Consider the following 25235-nt stretch of genomic DNA (forward strand, 5'->3'; position numbering starts at 1 on the left):
AATAAAAAGGGTAAAAATACCCAGAAGCTGTGCAAATGGTAAAGGTTTTAAACCAATTAATCAAACTGATAGCTGCTCGTTATGGGCAAGTACCCATGAGTGATAAAAGAAATTAATATTTGGTAATTAATTTAAACCGCGTTCTCTATAGTGAAATCTGTGGTTTCAAACATAATTAAACACAAGGTGATGCTAATCCATATGTGTCACCATTGTTAACAATATACATCAATAATTCATACAATAAAATGCAAGTGCATATCAGCATATAGGCAACCTAATAGGAAATTAAAAAATAAAATATAAAAATAGTGTCCAAACAATGAAGTGATATAGGTGATAAAGAAATCTTCTTAAAATGTTCTTAATCCTAGTACGAGATGATTAGGAGTGACTGTGTATCTTCCACCACCAACACATGTCAAACTTCCTACTCACCAGATTGCCATGACACCCATTACATGTAGTCAGAAGTGCAGAAGAAACAGACCAAAGTGGAGAAACTCTTTCCAACTCAGATCATGTCAACAGATCTCCAAACATCCGTGGGGTGATGAAAAGAAGAAAGAGGCTCCCATAGTGAAGTTTGTTATGTTTTATTGTAGGTTAAAATCTAAAAAAATTTCAATTGCAACATGCGATACAAGCAAGTAGTTGGAAACGCCGTTTGCGCTCCAGCTGCGTCCCAAAGGGCGGAAGTGACGTATCACGCTCAGAGCATTCAACGCGTTTTGTCAGCAAGTTCTGACGTCATTGACCCCTGATGACGTCAGAATGTGCTGACAAAACGCATGGAAATGAAATTTAAATGTTATGAAAATTACCAATTAATGACCTGCAGCTAAGCACTATAACCCAGCTATTGGGCACAAAATAGAGATGCAGGTAATGGAGTGCAGCGCTAGGTTTAAACACAAGATAACCCTGTGCATGAAAACATATGTAAAGTAGGTACAACACAATATTAAAAATGTGCAGTATAACATAAACATAAATAGCATAAATTCAGATAAAGTACAGCTGTGCAGTGCAATGTGATAACTCGTGCTATGCAGCCAAATAGTCATTTTTAGTGCAGTCCTATGCGACAATGTATGGTGAAAACAAAGTCGCACACAAAGTGCACAAAAGTGCAAAATGATGCCAATAAGAAAAAATGTTCATATATTGCTGGAATCCAATATAGTGACTTCAAAGTGCAGCATATAACGTAGATCAAGTGCTCATCACCGTGTTTCCCATCACCTCATTAAGATAAAAGGCTTACCAGAAAGCCTGCGACCTCCCTTACTCAGGGGGGTCAAACAGCGTTTTAAGTGGAATCAAAGATTCACCGATGGAAGACTCTGGCGTTCCTCTCTGAGCAGATCCATAGACATCCAATGGAGTCCTAGTGATATAGACAGCAGGAGATGATAATATAAAAAAGAGAAAGACTCCAATAGTGGACATACAAGTCCGTTTAAAATCAGATCGCGCATGTGCAAAACGTGTGTGCGTAGTGGTGTTGGTGGTGGAAGATACACAGTCACTCCTAATCGTCTCTTACCAGGATTAAGAAGATTTCTTTATCACCTATATCACTTCATTATTTGGTCACTATTTTTATATTTTATTTTACATTTCCTATTTGGACACCTATATGCAAATATGCACTTGCACTTTATTGTATGAATTATTGATGTATATTGTTAACAATGGTGACACATATGTATTAGAATCACTTCGTGTTTAATTATGTTTAAAACCACAGATTTCACTATAGAGGGTGCTGTTTAAACTAATTATCAAATATTAATTTCTTTTATTTGATAAGAAATATGCTGACAGGTGGAAAGAGCAGAGTGAGATGAGTTCTTCTTCTTCAGTATCCAGTCACAGTCTAAGGGTGGGTCCAGTACAACTTGGGCTCAAAGGAAGTGGGTTGAATGATACTGATTGTCATTCAACCTGGAAGACTGAGGACATCTACTGGCAGAAAAGAAGTGATGCAGGGGACAGCTTGAATGCGAGTATTGCAGCTCTTTGGTTATTTTTTTTGAATAGGCTTTTTTTCTTTTTTTTTTGACAGGAGTTCTGCTGTAAAGTTCATCAAAACTTTTTTTGTTTTGAATAGAATGAGAAGGGGTTATGGTACCTGTCAAGTTTATATTACTGTAATAAAGGTTCAGCACCTTAATATAGCAAAAGAAAATTAAGTAATAAAGTAAATGATACATCCACTGTAAATCATGTGCTTAAAAATGTGAAAGTGAAAACCACACACAAAAAAAAACATAAATAAACGAAAAACTCCAGAAATGTCTATGTAGTGCCTTCCACCATCCAAAAAAGGGGACACCACGTGCAACTGAGGGTAAGACCGCACTCACCAGCTCCATAGCTGCTAATGCAGCAAGTTTTTGGGACTCTTTGGGAATTAAAAATCTTAGCTTTCACTCTATGGACATGCAACTCCATCCATCCATCTGAGGACCTGATGTCACATTGCCACTTCTGGTTTCGGAACTGGAGGCAATCTGTAAGTGCACTGCTGTACATGTTTTTACTACTTGGCATCTGGATTTTTTTATCGTTTTTATGTGATTCTTATGCATTAGTAATAAATTACCACACTATATCTGGCCTGCTGCTGTTACAGTCAAAAAATTCCACGACCTCAGGTGGTTGGATAGAGCTGGATGTCCATAGAGTGGAAGCTGAGATTGTTAATTCCCAAAGCTGAGACATTTCTGGAGTTAAAGGACATTTTAGTTTATGCGTTTTCTGTGTGTGGTTTTCATTTTCATGTTTTTATGCACATGATTTATAGTGTTTTTTTTTACTTGATTACGTAATTTGCTGTTGCTACATTTATACTATTATATTAAGCCTATATTAGCCTATATTACTGTTATATATAGCCTTCTATTTATTATTATTTTAGCACTGACTTATTAAATTTTACAGTTACATATTTATTACAGTTATACATATTACAGTTTACATTATTGCCTCCTTGGGAGAGTCACCTTGTTTTCCCTGGTGGCAGTGGCAAAGTATGGGGGGATAACCGGTACGCGTGCCCCGGGCGCAACATTTAGGGGGGTGCAAAATTATGTTTGCGCCATCCCGAGTGTGCTGTGCTACAGTCTCCCCCTTACCTCTGATTAGGCATATCCCTGCATTCCTCCGCAGCACCCCAGTCCCCCTCCCCTCCTGCCAAGCAATTCCTCCAGTCCAGCCTGTCCCCTCTGGTGTGACCTGTTGCGTGTGACCGGCGGGGGGGGGGGGGGCGGTGCATGGTGCAGATGGTCATGGGAGAGGTACGGCAGCTGTTGGTGGACCTCTCGGTGGGCGAGGGATACCAAGGAGCGGCTGGGAGGCGGGGCCCCAAAAGAAATGAGTTTGTGTGAGCAGTGCAAAGCTGTACTGAGGGCTGCATATGTAGAGGACTTTCCAGCCACAGTTGTGGTCAGGTAGGTCAGTGTAGGGGTCAGCTAGGTCAGTGTAGGAATCAGGTAGGTCAGTGTAGTAGTTAGGTAGGTCAGTGTAGGAATCAGGTAGGTTTGTGTAGGAATCAGGTAAGTCAGTGTAGTGGTCAGGTAAGTCAGTGTAGGAATCAGGTAGGTCAATGTAGGTATCAGGTAGGTCAGCGTGGAAATCATGTAGGTCAGCGTAGTGGTCAGGTAGGTCAGGTAAGGTTTCTGTAGGAATCAGGAAGGTCAGTGTAGTGGTCAGGTAGGTCAGTGTAGTGATCAGTTAGGTCAGTGTAGGAATCATGTAGGTCATTGTAGTGGTCAGGTAGGTCAGTGTAGTGGTCAGGTAGGTTAATGTAGGAATCATGTAGGTCAGCATAGTGGTCAGGTAGGTCAGCATAGAAATCAGGTAGGTTTGTGTAGGAATCGGTAGGTCAGTGTAGTGGACAGGTAGGTCAGTGTAGGAATCAGGTAGGTTCGTGAAGGAAGCAGGTAGGTCAGTGTAGGTGTCAGGTAGGTCAGTGTAGGTGTCAGGTAGATCAGTGTAGTGGTCAGGTAGGTCAGCATAGGAATCAGGTAGGCCAGTGTAGGAATCAGGTAGGTCAGCGTTGTGGTCAGGTAGGTCAGTGTAGAAATCAGGTAGGTCAGCGTAGTGGTCAGGTAAGTCAGTGTAGGAATCAGGTAGGTTCGTGTAGGAATCAGGTAGGTCAGCTTTGTGGTCAGGTAGGTCAGTGTAGGAATCAGGTAGGTTCGTGAAGGAAGCAGGTAGGTCAGTGTAGTAGTCAGGTAGGTCAGTGTAGGTGTCAGGTAGGTCAGTGTAGGTGTCAGGTAGGTCAGTGTAGGTGTCAGCGTAGTGGTCAGGTAGGTCAGTGTAGGAATCAGGTAGGCCAGCATAGTGGTCAGGTAGGTCAGTGTAGGAATCAGATAGGTTAGTGTAGTGGTCAGTTAGGTCAGCGTAGGAATCCGATAGAGCAGTGTAGTGGTCTGGTAGGTCAGTGAAGAAATCAGGTAGGTCAGTTAGGTCAGTGTAGGAATCATGTAGAAAATTAGGAGAAACCGCGCTAATAAACCAAAATAATCAATTAATATGAAAAAGCTGCAATCCCCACAAAAAACATCAATTGTGGATAAACATAGGAAAAAATAAGGGGTTGCGCTAATACCTGTGTACCTTAATATAAAATCTACAGTGAGAAGATATTTATATAATGGCTATATATAAACCAAAGATAATGTGCAAACATTAAATAGTGATATGAAAAAGTCCCATCAAGTGAAACATCAAATATGATATCTAAGTAAGTCCAAATCACCAACAGAAACCAAAAAAAGTCCAAGTGATGATTGGTATTAATCCGTGACAGCAAGGGAGGGTCCACCACCAGAAAATGGAAGGGGTTGCTCCTTACCAGATGGCCATGACCCCCCACCACAGAGGATCACAGCAAGCAGAAATCTTTAAAAGCCAGAATTAGGAACTGCCAACGATGTCCACCAGAGGTCCTCTCATCATCAGCCACACCAACGAACCCATGGCAAGGATACCATAAAACATAGAGGGAGCTCACATAGTGTAAAACTGATAAATTTATTTTGAATAAAAGCAAGTAACAAAATGCACACTTACAAAGCGTGATGTAATAAACAGCCTTAAGTCCGGCTCCGTGGCCACCGGAGCTCGGACAAACCCGTCCTGCTGGAATGCGGTTTGCTTGGGGGTGACGTCAGCGCGTCGTCTGGCTCCTCCCTACGCGTTTCGTGACATCATCATGTCTTCCAGTGTCCCTGTGCCCCTGGAAGGCGTGATGATGTCACGAAACGCGTAGGGCGGAGCCAGACGACGCGCTGACGTCACCCCCAAGCAAACCGCATTCCAGCAGGACGGGTTTGTCCGAGCTCCGGTGGCCACGGAGCCGGACTTAAGGCTGTTTATTACATCACGCTTTGTAAGTGTGCATTTTGTTACTTGCTTTTATTCAAAATAAATTTATCAGTTTTACACTATGTGAGCTCCCTCTATGTTTTATGGTATCCTTGCCATGGGTTCGTTGGTGTGGCTGATGATGAGAGGACCTCTGGTGGACATCGTTGGCAGTTCCTAATTCTGGCTTTTAAAGATTTCTGCTTGCTGTGATCCTCTGTGGTGGGGGGTCATGGCCATCTGGTAAGGAGCAACCCCTTCCATTTTCTGGTGGTGGACCCTCCCTTGCTGTCACGGATTAATACCAATCATCACTTGGACTTTTTTTGGTTTCTGTTGGTGATTTGGACTTACTTAGATATCATATTTGATGTTTCACTTGATGGGACTTTTTCATATCACTATTTAATGTTTGCACATTATCTTTGGTTTATATATAGCCATTATATAAATATCTTCTCACTGTAGATTTTATATTAAGGTACACAGGTATTAGCGCAACCCCTTATTTTTTCCAGTGTAGGAATCATGTAGGTTGTTGTAGTGGTCAGGTAGGTCAGTGTAGGAATCAGGTAGGTCAGCATAGTGGTCAGGTGGGTCAGGGTAGGAATCAGGTAGGCCATTGTAGGAATCATGTAGGTCAGTGTAGTGGTCAGGTAGGTCAGTATAGGAATCAAGTAGGTTTGTGTAGGAATCAGGTAGCTCAGTGTAGGTATAAGGTAGGTCAGTGTGGAAATCATGTAGGTCAGTGTAGGAATCAGGTAGGTTCATGTAGGAATCAGGTAGGTCAGTGTAGTGGTCAGGTACCTCAGTGTAGGAATCATGTAGGTCATTGTAGTGGTCAGGTAGGTGAGTGTAGTGGTCAGGTAGGTCAGGATAGGAATCAGGTAGGTCAGTGTAGTAGTCAGGTAGGTCAGTGTAGGAATCAGGAAGGTTTGTGTAGGAATCAGGTAGAGCAGTGTAGTGGTCAGGTTAGTCAGCGTAGGAATCAGGTAGGTCAGTGTAGGTATCAGGTAGGCCAGTGTGGAATTCATGTAGGTCAGTGTAGTGGTCAGGTAAGTCAGTGTAGGAATCAGGTAGGTTTGTGTAGGAATCAGGTAGGTCAGTGTAGGAATCAGGCAGGTTTATGTAGGAAGCAGGTAGGTCCATGTAGTAGTCAGGTAGGTTGGGGTAGGTGTCAGGTAGGTCAGTGTAGTGGTCAGGTAGGTCAGCATAGGAATCAGGTAGGTCAGTACTCGTGGAAGGGACTCAGGATGTGCTAAAAGTACACGGATTAGGGGGCCACATTACTTACCTTGCCCTGGGTGCTGACAACCCATGTTGCGCTACTGCCTGGTGGTCATTCTCACCTAGACAGAAAGAGGTGGGATATCCAAAATCTTACCGTTTTTGCTGGAATAGAAGTTGAGATGAAATCTTTCAATAGGAAAACATGTTCCGGAGACATCTTTCTACGAGGGGATTTTCAAGAACAAGGTAAAGTCATTTCTTGTGATTTTGTAATATAACAGTAATATTTTTATACCCAGCACTCAGTGTATGAAGTGCTATGCAAAAATATGGTGATTCCTTTAGTGCAGGATACCTAATTGACAGAAGGATATTGATATTGATTAATAGTTACACATAATAATATATTCATAAGGATGTCTCTGCAAAAGTAAAGAGCTTCAATGAGATTTGTTTTAGAACATACAATATTAAAGAAGTGCATTTTACACTGTGTTAATGATTCCACTGAGTATCAGAGAGCATTTTACACTGTAAACCACTGAGGACATGATAAAATGAGATACTGCCAGATTAGATTGCAGCAGTCTTTTCCTGGAATAAAAAAGTTAAAATATAACTGAAGGAAAAACTTTTTTTTTAGGTTAGGATAGAGTGGTTAAGGGGGTTAAAACTCTTCTCGTGTTTTTACTGCTGTTTGTGTCCCTGTTAAGTCACGTACACACGAGCGGAATGTCCTACAGAAAAAGTCTGACGATCGTGTGTAGGCCTCATCGGACTCTGTTTTTCGAAAATTCTGATGGACCTACAAATAGAACATGTTCTAAATATTTCCGACGGAACCAATTCTTATCAGGAAAACTGCTCGTCTGTACGCTGCTCCGACTGACCAAAAACGACGCATGCTCTGAAGCAGGTACAAGACGGAAGCTGTTGGCTACTGGCTATTGAACTTCCTTTTCCTACTCCCGTCGTACGTGTTGTACGTCACCGCGTTCTGGACGGTCGGACTTTGGTTGGACTTTGGGTTGACTGTGTGTAGGCAAGACCACTTGAATGGAATTCCGTCGGAGAAAATATTCCGACGGCAAAACCGGTCGTGTGTACGCGGCATTAGGGTTATTCACCCTCTTTGATAGTCATGAACCGGTATAGATGGGCTGAACACCCTCCAATTCAGTTCGCGCCAGAACTCTCGAACATCGCAAAAGTTTGGATCCTATAGTCCTATGGGACTCAAACTAGAAAAAAAAGTGCCCATTTTCAAAGCTTATATGCAAGGTATTGGCCATAACAAAGGTATGGGGCCTGGCTACTGCCCTGGGGGACATGTACTTATGCAAAAAAAACTTTTAAAAAGATTGTTTTTAAAGGAGCAGTGATTTTAATGATGCTTAAAGTGAAACAATAAAAATGAAAAATTCCTTTAACCACTTCAATATCAGGCACTTGCCCCCCCTTCCAGCCCAGGCCAATTTTCAACTTTCAGCACTGTCACTTTTTAAATGACAATTGCGCGGTCATGCTACACTGTACCCAAACAAAATTTTTTATCATTTTGTTCCCATAAATAGAGCTTTCTTTTGGTGGTATTTGATCACCCCTCTTTTCTTTTTCTTTTTGCTAAGCAAATAAAAAAATACCGAAAATTTTGAAAAAAAAAAAACAGTTTTACTTTGTTTCTCTTATACAATTTTGTAAAAAAGTATGTTTTCTCATTCACTGATGGGCACTGATAAGGTGGCGACGATGAGGTGGCACCAATGAGATGGCACCGATGAGTTGGCACTGATAGGCACTGACGATGGGCACTGATAGGCGGCACTGATGGGCACTAATAGTCGGCACTGATGGGTGGCACTGATATGCAGCACTGATGGGCATTAATAGGCGGCACTGATGGACACTCATAGGTGGCACTGGTGGGCACTGATAGGCAACACTGATGGGCACTGAAAGGCTGCACTGATGGGTACTTATGGGTGGCACTGATAGGCGGCACTGATGGGCACTGATAGGTGGCACTGATGGCTGGCATTGATAGATTGCACTGATAGGCATCACTAGTGGCACTGACACTGGCATGCATTTTTAATGGGCACTGATTGGCAGCTGCCTGGGCACTGATTGGCATATCCCTGGTGATCTAGGGTGGCATACCTGGTGGTCCTGTGTGGTGGCCATCCCTGGTGGTCCTGGTGGCATTCTGGTGGTCCTGGGCGGGCATCTGCAGGGGGGGCTGCGCGAATAAACAGTCAGCGCAAACCCCCCTGTCAGGAGAGCCACCGATCGGCTCTCCTCTACTTGCGTCTGTCAGACACGAGTGAGGAAAAGCGATAAACGGTTCTTCCTGTTTACATCGTGATCATGTGTGATTGGACACGGCTGATCATGTGATAAAGAGCCTCCATCAGAGGCTCTTTACCGAGATCGTGATGCGGTGTGTCAGACTGACATGCCGCACCACCGGTCGCCGATTAGGGTAAGCGACCGCGGCTTATCCTGCTGGACCTCATATGATGCCCAGTCAGGATAACTGAACCACTGCCCGGCCGCCATTTTGCTATAGGCTGGGTGGGAAGTGGTTAAGGGAAGTCTCCTTAGTCTGCCTGTAAAGTGGTGCATCTGTACCGTGTATAGAGCTGACACAAATGTCACGTCTACCCCAATGCAGGTGGTCAGACACTATAAGCGGGCCTACTGGTACTTGGTTGCTCCCAGGACTTATACACAATGCTATAGTGCCTGCCCGCCACACCAGGGCAGAAGCGAACAGAGCAAACAACAGACTACTTGCAGTTTAGCAGACAGATAGCGTGGTTCTATGACAGTCCAGGCAAAAGGCAGGCTGAGTTCAGGGAATAGTCCAATATCTGATCCAATGACAGTCTAGGTAAAAGGCAGGCTGAGTTCAGAGACAAGACCAATATCCAACCCGGGTCATACACAGGGAAGTCCAAAAGCAAAGCAGGGTAGACAAACGGGAGGCTTGATCAGGAACAATGCAAGTAACTCTGTCTCTATCACAAGCAAGGGATAGAGTGTTCGGTTTGCTTATATCAGGTGACTGACCAGATTAATCACCTTGCAGGTGAACACAGACAGGGGGAATGCAACAGCCAACACCCAGATGCTGGAATGAGGAGCAGGAGCACTAAGTGATCCTGACAAAAACCTGCTGCAGCAAAACTGACATATATATATATATATATATATATATATATATATATATATATATAGACATATAAATTGATTTTCCCTGCAAACTTTCTTTATTTTGCAAGCAACTGCTTGGGGAGCCAGTCTGTATGATGAGGTCACAATTTAGTGCACTCGAAACAAGATTAGAGATTTTTTGGGATAAATTCTGGTGTCTCTTTGGCAGGCTTTGGATGGAAATAACAAATTTTTACACCACAGTGAGCAAGCTTTATGTGAAGAGGCCAAATTATAGTACACTTGGGCCCAAGTTCATAGGGGAACATGACTGTCAATCTGATGTTTATCAGTATTATCCCCTCTCTGTAGGCTCATGCTCCTACCTTCCGCAACCTCAGAACCAACGTCAGAATCAAGTAATGGCTGTGCATCCTCAAGAAGCAAGTGGCTTACACTGTTTTCAAATAATTCAGCTGACTCCTCCATGCATGATGCTGGGGCTATGGCATGAGTAGCTGTGGACAGGGGGGCAGAATAAGCCGCTCTTGCAGCTGTGGTGAACTGCACACTAGTGTCAGCTTGGGTCATAGAGGATGAGGAGGCTGGTTTAGTAAGCCAGTCCACCTGAGGACTGCACGTTTGCCTGTGGACACAGACGCTGCTGGCCCCCTCATAGTGACATGGAAACATCTGCCTCTCCATGTTGACCTTGCAGACATGATGGGGGGGGGGTTATTACCCAAATTTAATAGAAACTGGGAAATGTATGATTGGATGCACTTTTCTGAATGAAAAGTGGTGCACTTTAAATTGAGGAGCCTTGGGCAACTCCATCATTTGTGGCTAATCAAGGTGGAGGTCACAATGCTAGCACTGAGATGATCTAGTAGGGAATATTTTATGAAGTACGGATGGGTGATCCATATCATCATAGCATTTTATAGTTTTATTCTTTTCCTGAGAAGGGCTGGTCATATCTATTTTGTATGTTAATGTACTGTATAAGCCTTTTGGATATCTTCTTCCAAAGCTGGCCACAAAATATGAGTATTGTGTACAGAGTCCTGTAAAGCCTGTAATACCTGGTATATTAAGGAGATAGTGTGAGTAGGGTCTTCATAAGATTTTGAAAGTTGTTCATGGTCTTTGAATCAATGCTGTTATTTTTTTTAGGGTATTGTAAAATTTATTAAATTGATGTAATTTTGCCAGTGATTTAGTTTTGTGGTTTGTGAAAGTTTTATTTAAAATGTTTGTGGCACAAAATAAGAAAGAGAGGTTAACCTTTATGTAAGATGGAATTGTGCAGCTGTTCTTATTCATGTGTGCAGTGCACCTGAAAACTCTATGTGTACAGGATGACTCAGGGCTTTCTGTATTATTACAACCTAACCTTCAGATTAATTACACTCTAGCCACTTGACAAGCACCTGGATCCCTGTGAAAACCTCATTCGTGTTTTATTAGGGTGACAAAGTCAATCAGCAGACAGTAGTCCAAACAAGGCAATGTGGGATGTCTACTGGCCGGTAATCTCGATGTCTCTTTTAATGGGAAAAAGCATTTTTTATGGAGAAAAATAAATGGCACATTTAAAGTGAAAGTAAAGTCTATTTTTGCACTTGTACCCACAGGTAAGCCTATAATAAGGCTTAACTGTAGGTACCGTGAATATCACCTAAACCTTCACGGTTTAGGAGATAGTTACACTGCATGCAGCCGGTGATGTCACCGGCGCATGCGCTCTGATGGGACAGCATACCCGTGCCATCCCTTCAGAGTCCCGTGCCGTGACTCGAGGGAGTGACGTCAATATGGCGCTGCCAATCAGATTGGCGGAGCACATGAACTCGGAAGGAAGACCGGGTGAAGAAGATGGAAGCCCTCTCAGCAGTGGCGCGCTGTCAGGAGGGCTTCGTTCTAAGGTAAGTATTTCATAATGTGCTAGTATGCGATGCATATTTGCACATTATGTCTTTACCTTGCAGAGTTTAAAGAAAATAAGAATAATGCGGTTTACTATCCCTTTAAAGCAGTATTAAAGGGATTGTAAAGGTAACTTTAAAAAAATAAAAATAAAATGACAAAAATGTCTATATTCATCTACTCTGTGCAATGGAATTGCACAGAGCAGTCGGGAACCTACTCTTTTCGGTTCCCCCGCCGGCGCTCCTGGCCCGTCCTCGTGCTCGCACCCGAGTCCCTCTGTTGCATCCATTGAGACAGACAGTGGGACTCGGACCCCCCCCCCCGCTCCCTCATCACTGGCTTTGATTGACAGCACTGGAAGCCAATGGCTCCCAGTGCCCCAGCAAAGCCAGCGAGACCTGGAAGTGAGGGGAGAGAAGATCTGCAGATGTGCGCGGCGCTGGATGAAATGAAGTCTCAGGTAAGTAAAGGGGGGCTGAGGGGGCGATTCTGACACCTAAACATTTTTTACCTTAATGCATTAAAGTGATTGTAAACCTTCCTGTTTTTTTTTTAATTTTTTTAATTTTTAAAAACATGTCATACTCATCTCCACTGTGCAGCTCGTTTTGAACAGAGTAGCCCCGATCATTGTCTTCTTGGTTCCCCCAGGGGCTCCTCCTCGCATCAGATAACCCCCTAGGAGAAGCGCTCTCCCGGGGGTTTACCATGCGGGTGCGCTCCCGAGTCCAGTATTTGTGTTTTATAGACACGACTGCCGGACTCGGCCCCGCCCCCCAGCACCAGCGTCATTGGATTTGATTGACAGCAGTGGGAGCCAATGGGTGCGCTGCTATCAATCTATCCAATCAAGAGCCGGGACCCCGTGCAGAGAGGGAGAACGAGTCTCCACCGAGGGGATGAAGGGGCTCAGGTGAGTAAAACGTGGGGGGGCTGGGGGGCCGGTCACTGCCATAAGTTTTTTCACCTTAATGCATAGGATAAATTAAGGTGAAAAAACACAAAGGTTTACAACCCCTTTAAGGTAAAAAAATGTTTGACTTTACAACCATTTTAAACCCAAACAACAAAAATATAATATATTGCAGCTTGCTAATCCTTAGATGTGGTGGCTGCATTGATTTTCTTTTGGGGCCTTTTATCCCCCTTTATTTGATCTGGTGATCCTGCCAGTAACACACTTCCAGTCTTAGGGTGTCTGCATTTTGAATTAAAGTGGTTGTAAACCTTTAGCATTTTTCACCTTAATGCATTCTATGCATTAAGGTGAAAAAACTTCTTTAGTGCAGCAGCCCCCCAGTACCCCCTTATACCTACCTGAGCCCCGTAATTCCCGCGCCGGGAACGAGCACACCAGCTCCAGCCGGTGTCTCATGTCCTGATTGGATAGATTGATAGCAGCGCTGCCATTGGCTCCCGCTGCTGTCAATCAAATCCAATGACGCGGGCGCCGGGAGGCGGAGTCGAGTCCTGCTGTCTGTGTCAATACAGGGGTTGTCCTGTCGGAGAGTGCTTCTCCGACAGGACAGTCGAGAAGAGGAGGAACCAAGAGCGCCCCTTAGGGACCCCAGAAGAAGAGGATCGGGGCCACTCTGTGCAAAACCGACTGCACAGCGGAGGTAAGTATGACATGTTTGTTTAAAAAAAAAAAAGAGGAACCTTTACAACCCCATTAAAGAGGAAGTAAACCCTCTCTAAAAAAAAAAGAAAAAAACACCCTGCAAGACAAAGGCATAATGAGCTAGTATGCAAAGCATACTAGCTCATTATGAATTACTTACCTGAGATTGAAGCCCCCGCAGCAGTCCTCAGTCACCTCAGTCGCCGCCATGATACCTGGAATGACTTCCGTGTATCGCGGCTCCGGCTCTGTGACTGGCCGGAGCCGGGATGACATCACTCCTGCACATGTGCGCGGGAGTCAGTGACGGCACGATCCCATCCATTAAACAGCACGCTCAGTGCGCTCATGTGCTGTAGACATCGGTGCCGTCTTTCTTGCAAATATCTCCTTAACCGTGTAGGTTAAGGAGATATTTCTTGCACCTACAGGTAAGCCTTAATCTAGGCTTACCTGTAGGTCAAAGTGGTCTTTAAGGGTTTACAACCACTTTAAGTAGTAAAGCAGACACCTTTAGACAGCAGCATTATCAGTCTTGGGAGAGGGTAGTGTTACACTAGCAGATTTACATGGACTTGAATAGCAAATTGAAGCTGAACTCCAGCTAACACTTTATAAGAAGTTACAGCCAACATTGTTTTCATTTTGGCTAAAAGTTTTACATAAATAAAGTAAATAAAAGCTGACCATTGTAAGCACCCCTGTCAGGTTAAATGGATTGTCCCAACACTCTAACTGCTGCTTTGTTTGGACAACTTGGTCTGTCAAAGTAAGCTGAAAATAAACAGATTTACTGCCTGGATCACCAAGTGAAAATAAAGGAAAAAAGCCTAAAAAAAAGAACACCACATCTAAGAAATGGTAAGCAGCAGTTTAATACGTTTTTGTTTTTGGGTTTAATACTGCTTTAGGCTCGGTTCTCATTAGTGCGAGCAGTGCATTTGAATAGGCTGCTGTGCCATGTGAAATGCACAAAAAAGGTGCATGCACCTTTTTAAAAACGCAACCGCATGGTCTTTTTGACCATGTGGTTTCCCTGCGGTTCTGCACCCGCGATCACGCTGTGGGCTGAGATGCATGGGGGTGCCATTGAGAATGAATGTTGTTGCTGCCATTGAGAATGAATGGCAGCCCCGTGCGCCTCGCAAGAGCAGTGCGATCCCACAACCCTAACACACAGCCCACACTAGTGCGAACCGAGCCCTAATGAAAAATGGTATCATGTTCCCGAAGTGTATTTGCTTTTTGGTTATCTTAATTCACATGACTGTTGTCTTCCTCCTTATTTGTTCTCGGTGTGTCTGGTTTGCTATTTTTACTTCACTGCTGACATGAAAATGCTATAAATGAATTTTTTTTGTAGGAAAAGCGACACAACTGACTTTTTTAAAGCTGAACTACAGGCAGATGAAAAAACATGAATGAAAGCAGTTCTGAATTCACTGTTAAATCATTAAATTTATTCAGCAGGAACCGGCCGAGATTTGAATCGTGTATGGCTGGCCTAAGCCCTTGAATTTGAATTGGTATCAGCGGCTCACTGGGAGACTTCAGACCGCTCTCTGCTGAAAACGGGTCACATGAGTGCAAAACGAATTGCACTCCTGTGACCCTTAGGAGAAGCCCAGCCAAATGAGCACCGGCTGGACTTCTCCTTTAAGGCAAATGGTTGAAAATACATGGAATTTTTCATGGCAGAAATATAAAAAGAGTGGAATATAGAACGAAGGAATAACTTTTGAATGAAAAAATCTAAGTGCATTTTAAAAGAGACGTCTCTCCTTGATAATTGTATAAAGTATACCAGCATAAAACGACATAGCAGTACTGATTGAAAAGCAACCTTAGCATGCCTTAAAGTGTTACTAAACCCAGGACCCTGCATTCACTATATCTGGTCTCCCATAGTACACAGAACATGGAAATGCAATTATTTTAGTAAATATAAACTGCTGAATACCTTTTTTCATCAGCAGTATATAGCAGTCTTGTGACTTCTATCAGTGTCCGGCCAAGCATTGGTTAAAGCTTGTAGGAGGAGTTTCATTCTCCTCTGACTGTCCTATGAGGCTGCATGACCCCTGACTTTCCGTCTGGACGGAACAGATTGGCCCTGTGCTGATCACATGCACCCTCCACAAAAAACCACTCTCTAGCAGTACGCACCAAACTGAGCATGTGCAGAGTACATTTGTACCATCAGGAGATGGGTTGGGAAAAATCAGAGAAGACAGGATCCAGCAGCCTTGTTACACAATGCAGAGGATTAACCCGATAGGTTCCACAGTGAGTATAACAAGCACGCTTTACTGCATATACAGACTGATTTTACGGTTGTGGGTTTAGTAACACTTTTTTTTTTAACTATTTTAATTGACAAAGATCCATTACATCAGTACAGTCAAGAAGATGCTCAACGTGAGCACAATTAGGTACATAATATGATTTACAGGCATTAATCAAGTAAAATAATGTCATGTATAAAACATTGCTTATTATACCAAAATAAGGATCAATGCCGAATACTCTCCTAAGCTCCTAAAAGATTGCAATACCAGCAAGTAATAACCTGTGTCATAATATGTAAAGGTACTTATTATCCTAGGTCACCACTCACCAATCAACTAGAATTCTGCACAACTTTTTAGTCGTTAATTTTGGTAAGAGAAGAAAAACACCATGCATCCCTAATCTTATTGGGGCATTGTCTATGTTAAAAAATGAGTTTTTCATATAGCAATATGGTTCATTTAGTAACACTTTAAGTGCACTTTAAGGTGCTTTAAATGCTAGTACAGCTTGATGCATCTAGGCCTATAAAGACAGGAAGACAGGGAATAAAACTACTAATCTACACTAAAACAGTAAATACAGTGCCTTGAAAAGTATTCATACCCCTTGAAAGTTTCCACATTTTGTCATGTTACAACCAAAAACGTAAATGTATTTTATTGGGATTTTATGTGATAGACCAACACAAAGTGGCACATAATTGTGAAGTGAAGGGAAAATGATAAATAGTTTTCAAAATGTTTATGTGAAAAATGTGGCATTCATTTATATTCAGCCCCCCTGAGTCAATACTTTGTAGAACCACCTTTCACTGCAATTACAGCTGCAAGTCTTTATGGGGATGTCTCTACCAGCTTTGCACATCTAGAGAGTGACATTTTTGCCCATTCTTCTTCGCAAAATAGCTCAAGCTCTGCCAGATTGGATGGGGAGCATCTGTGAACAGCAATTTTCAAGTCTTGCCACAGATTCTCAATTGGATTTAGGTCTGGACTTTGACTGGGCCATTCTAACACATGAATATGCCCTGATCTAAACCATTCCATTGTAGCTCTGGTTGTATGTTTAGGGTCGTTGTCCTGCTGGAAGGTGAACCTCTACCCCAGTCACAAGTCTTTTGCAGACTCTAATGCCGCGTACACACGACCGGTCTTTACGGCAAACTTTGCCCGGCGGACTTTTCGGCGGACTTTCGACGATCAACCAAAGTCCGACGGATTCGTACGTGATGACGTACGACCGGACTAAAACAAGGAAGTTCATAGCCAGTAGCCAATAGCTGCCCTAGCCTCGGTTTTTGTCCGTCAGACTAGCATACAGACGAGCGGACTTTTCGACCGGATTCAAGTCCATCGGATAGATTTGAAACATGTTTCAAATCTAAGTCCGTCAAACTTTTGATAAAACATAGTCCGCTGGAGCCAACACATGATCGAATTGTCCGACGAAATCCAGTACGCCGGACCAAGTATGCCGTAAAGTCTGATCGTGTGTACAGGGCATAACAGGTTTTCTTCTAAGATTGCCCTGTATTTGGCTCCATCCATCTTCCCATCAACTCTGACCAGCTTCCATGTCCCTGCTAAAGAAAAGCATCCCCACAACATGATGCTGCCACCACCATTTTTCACGGTGGGGATGGTGTGTTCAGGGTGATGTGCAGTGTTATTTTTCCCCCACACATAGTCTTTTGCTTTTAAGCAAAAAGGTTACATTTTAGTCTCATCTGACCAGAGCACATTCTTCCACATGTTTGCTGTGTCCCTCACATGGCTTCTCGCAAACTGCAAATGGGACTTCTTAAGGCTTTCTTTCAACAATGGCTTTCTTCTTGCCACTCTTCCATAAAAGCCAGATTTGTGGAGTGCATGACTAATAGTTGTCCTGTGGACAGATTCTCCCACCTGAGATGTGAATGGTTGCAGCTCCTCCAGAGTTACCATGGGCCTCTTGGCTGCTTTTCTGATTAATGCTCTCCTTTCCTGGCCTGTCAGTTTAGGTGGACGGCCATGTCTTGGTAGGTTTTCAGTTGTGCCATACTCTTTTCATTTTCGGATGATGGATAGAACAGTGCTCTGTGAGATGTTCAAAGCTTGGGATATTTTTTTTATAACCTAACCCTGCTTTAAACTTCTCCACAACTTTATCCATGGCCTGTCTGGTGTGTTCCTTGGCCTTCATTATGCTGTTTGTTACCTAAGGTTCTCTAACAAACCTCTAAGGGCTTCACAGAACAGCTGTATTTTATACTGAAATTTAATTACACACAGGTAGACTCTATTTACTAATTAGTTGACTTCTGAAGGCAATTGGTTCCACTAGATTTAGTTAGGGGTATCAGATTAAAGGGGGCTGAATACAAATGAAAGCCACACTTTCCACAGATTTATTTGTAAAAAATGTTGAAATCCATTTATCATTTTCTTTACACTTCACAATTATGTGCCACTTTGCGTTGGTCTATCACATAAAATCCCAATAAAATACATTTATGTTTTTGGTTGTAACATGACAAAAAGTGGAAAATTTCAAGGGGTATGAATACTTTTTCAAGGCACCGTATAATGTATATACTGAAATACCATGTAGTACTTGCTCCTTAACTTTAAAGAGACTATTTTGTGAAAAATTATAACTTGTTGAACGTAGTCAATTTGAAATCAGATTTCACTAATGAGCTTCAATCTCTTTTAGGGTTTCAGATATGTGACCCAGGAAAACGAGTGTTGTGGGACATGTAAGCGGGCAGTGTGTGAACAAGAGATGCCTCACTTTGGAGGACATAAAGGAGATTTTGATGAATCTGAGAGCACAAGCCGTTTTTATAGTGTAAGTAAATGTATTTTTGATTTTTAAAGAGAAACTCTGGAAGCTGTGCTCAAAAAGGCAAGCAGAGAGCTAAGGACTAGTCATCAATATTGCCTATAAGCAACCTGCACCTGATCTTTCCCCATTTTTGACTTACTCATGCCTTGCCCTGAACTGTGTCTGTGTGGAGGCAGTCATATTGGTAGAGGCTCTGGGTTTTGCTTCATCATGTCAGAGCCTCAGCAAGGAAAACAGTGAGCAGCACTGTAGTCAGATCACCAAATCTCGATCCAAATCCCATGAGACTAGCAGTAAGAGAGCATGGTGCCTTTGATCTCATCCTGTAGATTCATAGCTACGAGGCTGTAGGCAAAGGAGTTACAGTATTAGGCACGTTCAAATCCCAAGAAGTCCAATGCTAGTTTTCAGAAGGAATTCAAGATAAAAGGTATATTTTAGGGTATAGTTTAGGCACTGTTAACATTTCTTCCTGTTCCCAGCAACATAACAAATCATACTTTTTGAGGTTGGTTCCACTTTAAGGGCATGCATGAATCTTGGTGTGGGCAAATATAAATGAAACTCAGATCAAAGAAATGGAATAATGTGAAAAATATATTTTGGAAGAGTATACTATTTTTAGGTGGCTTTTGATAAAGCTTGGTCTTTCCTTAGATGCTTATATGTACCAACTGTCTCGGCTTTTATCAGTACTTTACTAGTGTTAGGGTACTAAAAAAAAAGGTCCCTCTTGATTGAAAGTTATGGAATTAAACATTGTTCTTTTCCATGATCTCTTAAAATAAAATGTCACAAACAACAGGTTCCAAGAATCAGGATATAAAATCTTAACCCGATGGTACTGTACCCCTTCTTATTATGTATCCTAGGGAAATCTATTGGAGATATGGGCAGAATAGGGGAGAGCTATTACACATTTTCTGGTTGTGCCCATCCCTCAATGTATTTTGGTCGCTGGTCCATAAAATTATTGAGTTCTCCTGTTGGACTTTAAACGTTTATTAGCTAAATAACTGGACTTACAGTATGTCACAGACATACCGGGCATGGACCTTTGGTCGCTGCCAGTCGCTGCTAGGTCGCTGACAGTCTTTATCTGTTAGGGTCAGATTGATTACAGTTGTACCCAGTGGTGGCTGGTGCTCCATTTTTTTGGGGGGCGGCAAACATTTTTTTTCTCTCTATCTTTCTTCCTCCTACCCTTTCTTTGTATATGCTCATTGTGATTAGATGATGGGCATCGTGGGGCCTTCTAGAAAACCTAGGAAGAGGTTCCCAATAAGCACTTGAAATCACCTCCCTTTGAAACAAGCTCCTAGATCCATTAATCCCCCTAAAGCTGTTTTACCACTGTGTGCATCAGTTAAATTCAGGATGCCATTCAACATCTTAATATAAAAGAAAGATTGTTACTCCTTTTTTTATCAAAAATTAGATCTAGGATTGCCCAAGTAATGTTTACATGAAAAATTTGAGTATTTTGTGGTTTTGTACCACTGGTCTACACACGTTCTACTTCCTGGCTTGAATCTTCTACACTTTTAGGGCATTCAGAGGGCTGATCGGTCTATTGTTCTCCCTTCCACTCCACTCTACCTATTAATCTTTTATGGTTATTTGTGTTCATTTTATGGTCATGTTCTACTGATGTCTTTTTGATATTCTGTATGTATGATTAGGACAATGTATAAATCATGTTACAGGTACTCTTGTTACCCTGAGAGACAAATATAAAATAACCACATTGAACGAAAACATAATTAGGAAATGTAAGCATTACGTTCAATCTTATCATATCTAGCCATTGCAAGTTCACAACACTTACTTCAGTTTCATTTGTGGGTTTAAAAGTTAAGATTGTCCCACAACAACTGTGACTCATAGAAGGTACTGTCATCCGCCACTGCCCACCTGCATAGCATTGGTGTTACCACTGCCTTGTTGAAGATGAGTGGAGCTCTGGGTTTGTGGACATGCCAGAAAGCACCTTCCCTAGAGGTCCTGCTACCCAGACCCATGTTTGTTAACTATAGCGGGCATTGTAATGTTTTATTATAGTTATAACTTGAACTTTATAGGACTGGAACACATGATTTATATATATATATATATATATATATATATATATATATATATATATATATATATATACAGTATATATATATATATATATAATAATGTTTAACAAAACAGCCCATCAAGATGTATTTTACAGGCTAAGGGAAATAAAATCATGTACATTTCATCTCTACATTGGTCATTTTGGCTTGCTGCAGGTCGGTGCACGGTGGGCATCTCCATTGGATCCTTGCATCTTTAATGAATGCACACAAGTGAACGGAGAAGTGTTTACTCTTCAGAAGAATGTGTCTTGCTCTGACATTGAGACCAAGAACTGCCAAAGTGGTTATGAACTGAAGTGTGTTCATGGAGCAGAGTGCTGTCCCACTTGCCATTGTGGTGAGTCTCCAGTTTTTCATATCTGGTACCTTGACAGCTATTTTGTGGGGGAGGCAAATATTTGTTAAAAAGATCTCTGATTTATACCATTTTGTTTTTAAATGATATAAAAATAACAGGGCTACTATGTTATAATCATTATGCTGGTAAGCTCTTAGCAGACATTTTACATAACAGGGAACCATTTTATTTGCAGCCAGGGATCTGATCCATATTTGCCCCTGTTTTTGCCCCTCTCTGAAAGGGTAGTGTGTTCTAAATCAATCAAAGTCCCTTCTATTGATCATTGTCTGGTCTGCGGGAGCTCACAGACCAGTAACTTGAGCAAACAAGAAAAGTATTTTTTTTTGGTTAGCCCCCAGGTATGCACTACAGTGATTTGTGATATGTCAGACTCATTGCAAGGTAGTTGATGTAAAAGCCAGTAGTTCAGATGAAATATATTACTTGGTAATGGGGACATCATCACCACAATATATATTTGTCATTTCTTAGAGATTGGGGAAATTTACATTGTCATTTTCATAGAAATAGTACTACAGTACATAAAAAGCCAAATTATTTATTAAAGATACCAATACATGACTAGGGTATCACAGATGTTCACAACCCCTTAGTAAAAGGTACCACTACCTACCCCCAAATTATCCCCCTTGTAACCAAATGATGAGAACAATACCAGTATGGAGAAATTTTGGCTGCAGCGACCATTTATTAACAAATAACCAAACGGTAACATTTCTTCTCAAATGATAATCATTATCAAATAACCATAACATAAAGGTTGCTGATCTTAGGAGGCAAAATGAACCAGCATCAGGTTTGTATCTGCGTGACTACTTAAAGATCCCCAGCCACACTACACCAGCTCGGGGACAACCCAACTTTCTGCCGATACCTCCGAGTTTCAACTTCCCAGTTAACCCACCATTAACTGGGATACAACAGAGGACTCCATGCCTTAGATGGGTTCCTACTATGAACTATTACAGAAAATATGGATGCCGCAACCACCTTGACGCTATGACCAACACTAAAAGAGATCCAATGCAAAGGGTGGGGAGGGTGGGAAGTTTCTTCTACATTCGTTGGTTCCAACGGCTTTGCCGCCTCTACAAATCCCACCCTGTATACCTCCTGCAGCCCTCCTATTCTCTACAAATTGATCAATCCTGCATACACTCTCCTGCTGTCTCTAATTAACCCTATCCTACACTGCTTCCTCTCTCCCCCTTGTCATGAGGCCCTCCACCTATTTTTTTTTTTTTAACTTCGAGTCTCTCTTGAACAAGACTCATTTATATGCAGTCTAAAGAGGGTCCAGCTGGGGAGGAGCCTGCATCACCCCAGCTGTGTTAGGACCAAGCTGTGAAACTGACATCCCAGCCATAGTGATTACACTACTTTTATTCCCAAATCAAATTTGGTTAACATAATATTAATACAAATATGGCTCTTTTTTACCATGCCAATAGTTGCAAGACCATCTCCACCTCAACCCCACTTTATGGCATGTCATTTCTGCACCCTACACCAGCTCAGTCACAAAGGGAGTGGACATGTAAGCTCCATTCATCTCAGGCCAGGGGTACACTTTGACGCCATTGCTGTATGTTGTAGAGGACCCTGTTACTGTTTTGAAATTATAATCTGTATTTTTTCAGATCGCATCCCGGGCTGTATACACAATGGAACTATTATTGGGGTAAGAAAAGATTTATCTAATTAAAGCTTTATTTAAAGAAAGCAAAAGCAAAAGAGGTTCAATGTAGAAAAATGTAAAATACTGCATTTGGGTGGCAAAAATATGAATGCAATCTATACACTGTGGGGATAACCTCTGGGGGAATCTAGGATGAAAAAGGATCTGGGGGTCCTAGTAGATGATAGGCTCAGCAATGGCATGCAATGCCAAGCTGTTGCTAATAAAGCAAACAGAATATTGGCATGCATTAAAAAAGGGATTAATTCCAGAGATAAAACTATAATTCTCCCGCTCTACAAGACTGTGGTACAGCCGCACCTAGAGTATGCTGTCCAGTTCTGGGCACCAGTCCTCAGGAAGGATGTACTGGAAATGGAGTTAGTACAAAGAAGGGCAACAAGCTAATAAAGGATCTGGAGGATATTAGTTATTAGGAAAGGTTGCAAGCACTGAACTTATTCTCTCTGGAGAAGAGACGCTTGAGAGGGGATATGATTTCAATTTACAAATACCATACTGGTGACCCCACAATAGGGATAAAACTTTTTCGCGGAAAGGAGTTTAACCACTTAAGGACTAGCCTCGTTTTGGATTTTAGGTGTTTACATGTTTAAAACAGGTTTTTTTGCTAGAAAATTACTTAGAACACCCAAACATTATATATTGTTTTTTTTCTAACACCCTAGAGAATAAAATGGCGGTCATTGAAATACTTTTTTTTGCACCGTATTTGCGCAGCGGTCTTATAAGCGCACTTTTTTTGGAAAAAAATCACTTTTTTGAATAAAAAAATAAGCCAACAGTAAAGTTAGCCCAATTTTTTTTTATATTGTGAAATATGATGTTATGCCAAGTAAATTCATACTCAACATGTCACGCTTCAAAATTGCGCCCGCTCGTGGAATGGCGTCAAACTTTTACCCTTAAAAATCTCCATAGGCGACCTTTAAAAAATTCTACAAGTTGCATGTTTTGCGCTACAGAGGAAGTCTAGGGCTAGAATTATTGCTCTTGCTCTACCAGCCACGGTGATACCTCACATGTGTGGTTTGACCACCGTTTTCATATGTGGGCGCTACTCACGTATGCGTTCGCTTCTGCGCGCGAGCTCGTCGGGACAGGGCGCTTTAAAATTTTTTTTTATTTCCTTATTCATTTTAATTTATTATATTTATTTTTGCACTGTTTTAAAAAAAAAAAAAATTGGATCACTTTTATTCCTATTACAAGGAATGTAAACATCCCTTGTAATAGAAAAAAGCATGTCAGGTCCTCTTAAATATGAGATCTGGGGTCAAAAAGTCCTCAGATCTCATATTTGGACTAAAATGCAAAAAAAAAAAAAAAATAAAAAAAAAAAAATATGCCTTTAAGACATATGGGCGGAGCTGACGTCATGATGTCGCTTCCGCCCTCCTATGGTATGGAGACGGGTGGGGGCCATCTTAGCCTCACTCGTCTCCTTACCTCAGCAGTGACAGGTCCTGATCTCCTCCGCCGCTACCGACGGCTCCGGTAAGCGGCGGAGGGCGCGGGAGAGCGACAGGAGGGGGGTGGCACCTCTCCCGCCGCCGATAACTGTGATCTTGCGCCGAACCCGCCGCAGAGACCACCATTATCGTACACAGAACTCCTGTAAAGATGGACGCCTCTGTTGTGGCAGCACCTGCTGCCGTTACCGAGATATCCATCTTCAAAGTGCCGACATATGTGTACAGGAGCCAGTCGGTAAGTGGTTAACAAGACTCGTGGCCACTCATTAAAATGAGAAAAAATTAGGTTTAACCTTAAACTACGTAGAGGGTTCTTTACTGTAAGAGCGGCAAGGATGTGGAATTCCCTTCCACAGGCTGTGGTCTCAGTGGGGAGCATCGATAGTTTCAAGAAATTATTAGATAAGACCCTGAATGACCAAAATATACAGGGATGTACAAGGTAATACTGACATATAATCACACACATAGGTTGGACTTGATGGACTTGTGTCTTTTTTCGACCTCACCTACTATGTAACTATGTAAAAGTCATCTGTTAACTGGATAAAAAAGACAGAAGCAGTTTGGGGATATACAATTCTTATTTGTGTTATTAATAAGTTTTAAGTTGCAAACTGTGCACTTTTTTAATGGGTACCTAAAGAAACTTTTTTTTTCCTATAAGGGTAGAGTAAAGGAGGGTTATGACCCCTGTCATGTTTATTGCCATCTTTGTTCCATTGGGAAGATTTCCCTTTATCTCTGACCCAATGCCATAAACGGAAGCAAGAGGAAATCCCCATAAAATGAGGGAAATCCCTGACTGTCACCAGAACTAGTGTTCCCATTGGAAGAATTCTCAGCAATTACTGTTCTGATGACAATCAACAATTTGGGACTTTCTTTCACTTTCTCGGTGATAATGGGAAATAGGACAAACAGAGAGGGCGAATCTCCCCGAATTGGGCACAGACAGCAATAAAAACTGGCAGGTGTTCTAATCCATCTCCACTCTATCCAAAACTAAAAAAAGTTTTAACTTTAGTTATACTTTAAACCAATTCCGATCCATTGGAGTTCTAGTCTGTCAAACCTAAAGTGACACTAAAATTCTATTCATGTATGTATTCTTAAATTGTACAGCAGGTATCTTTAG

The 25235-nt window shown here is 42.0% G+C and overlaps 1 protein-coding gene across 1 annotated transcript in view; it reads left to right on the top strand.

The window, feature by feature from the left end:
* Positions 1–25235, top strand: part of VWF (von Willebrand factor) — a 363569-nt gene that overhangs the window by 308542 nt on the left and 29792 nt on the right. The window contains exons 44-46 of the mRNA XM_073621285.1: positions 18305–18439; positions 20716–20899; positions 22564–22604. Coding sequence (XP_073477386.1) covers positions 18305–18439; positions 20716–20899; positions 22564–22604 — 360 coding nt within the window. The remainder of the gene's footprint in view (positions 1–18304; positions 18440–20715; positions 20900–22563; positions 22605–25235) is intronic.

Source organism: Aquarana catesbeiana, linkage group LG03, assembly GCF_042186555.1.
Source record: "Aquarana catesbeiana isolate 2022-GZ linkage group LG03, ASM4218655v1, whole genome shotgun sequence".
NCBI classification, from domain to species: Eukaryota; Metazoa; Chordata; class Amphibia; order Anura; family Ranidae; genus Aquarana; species Aquarana catesbeiana.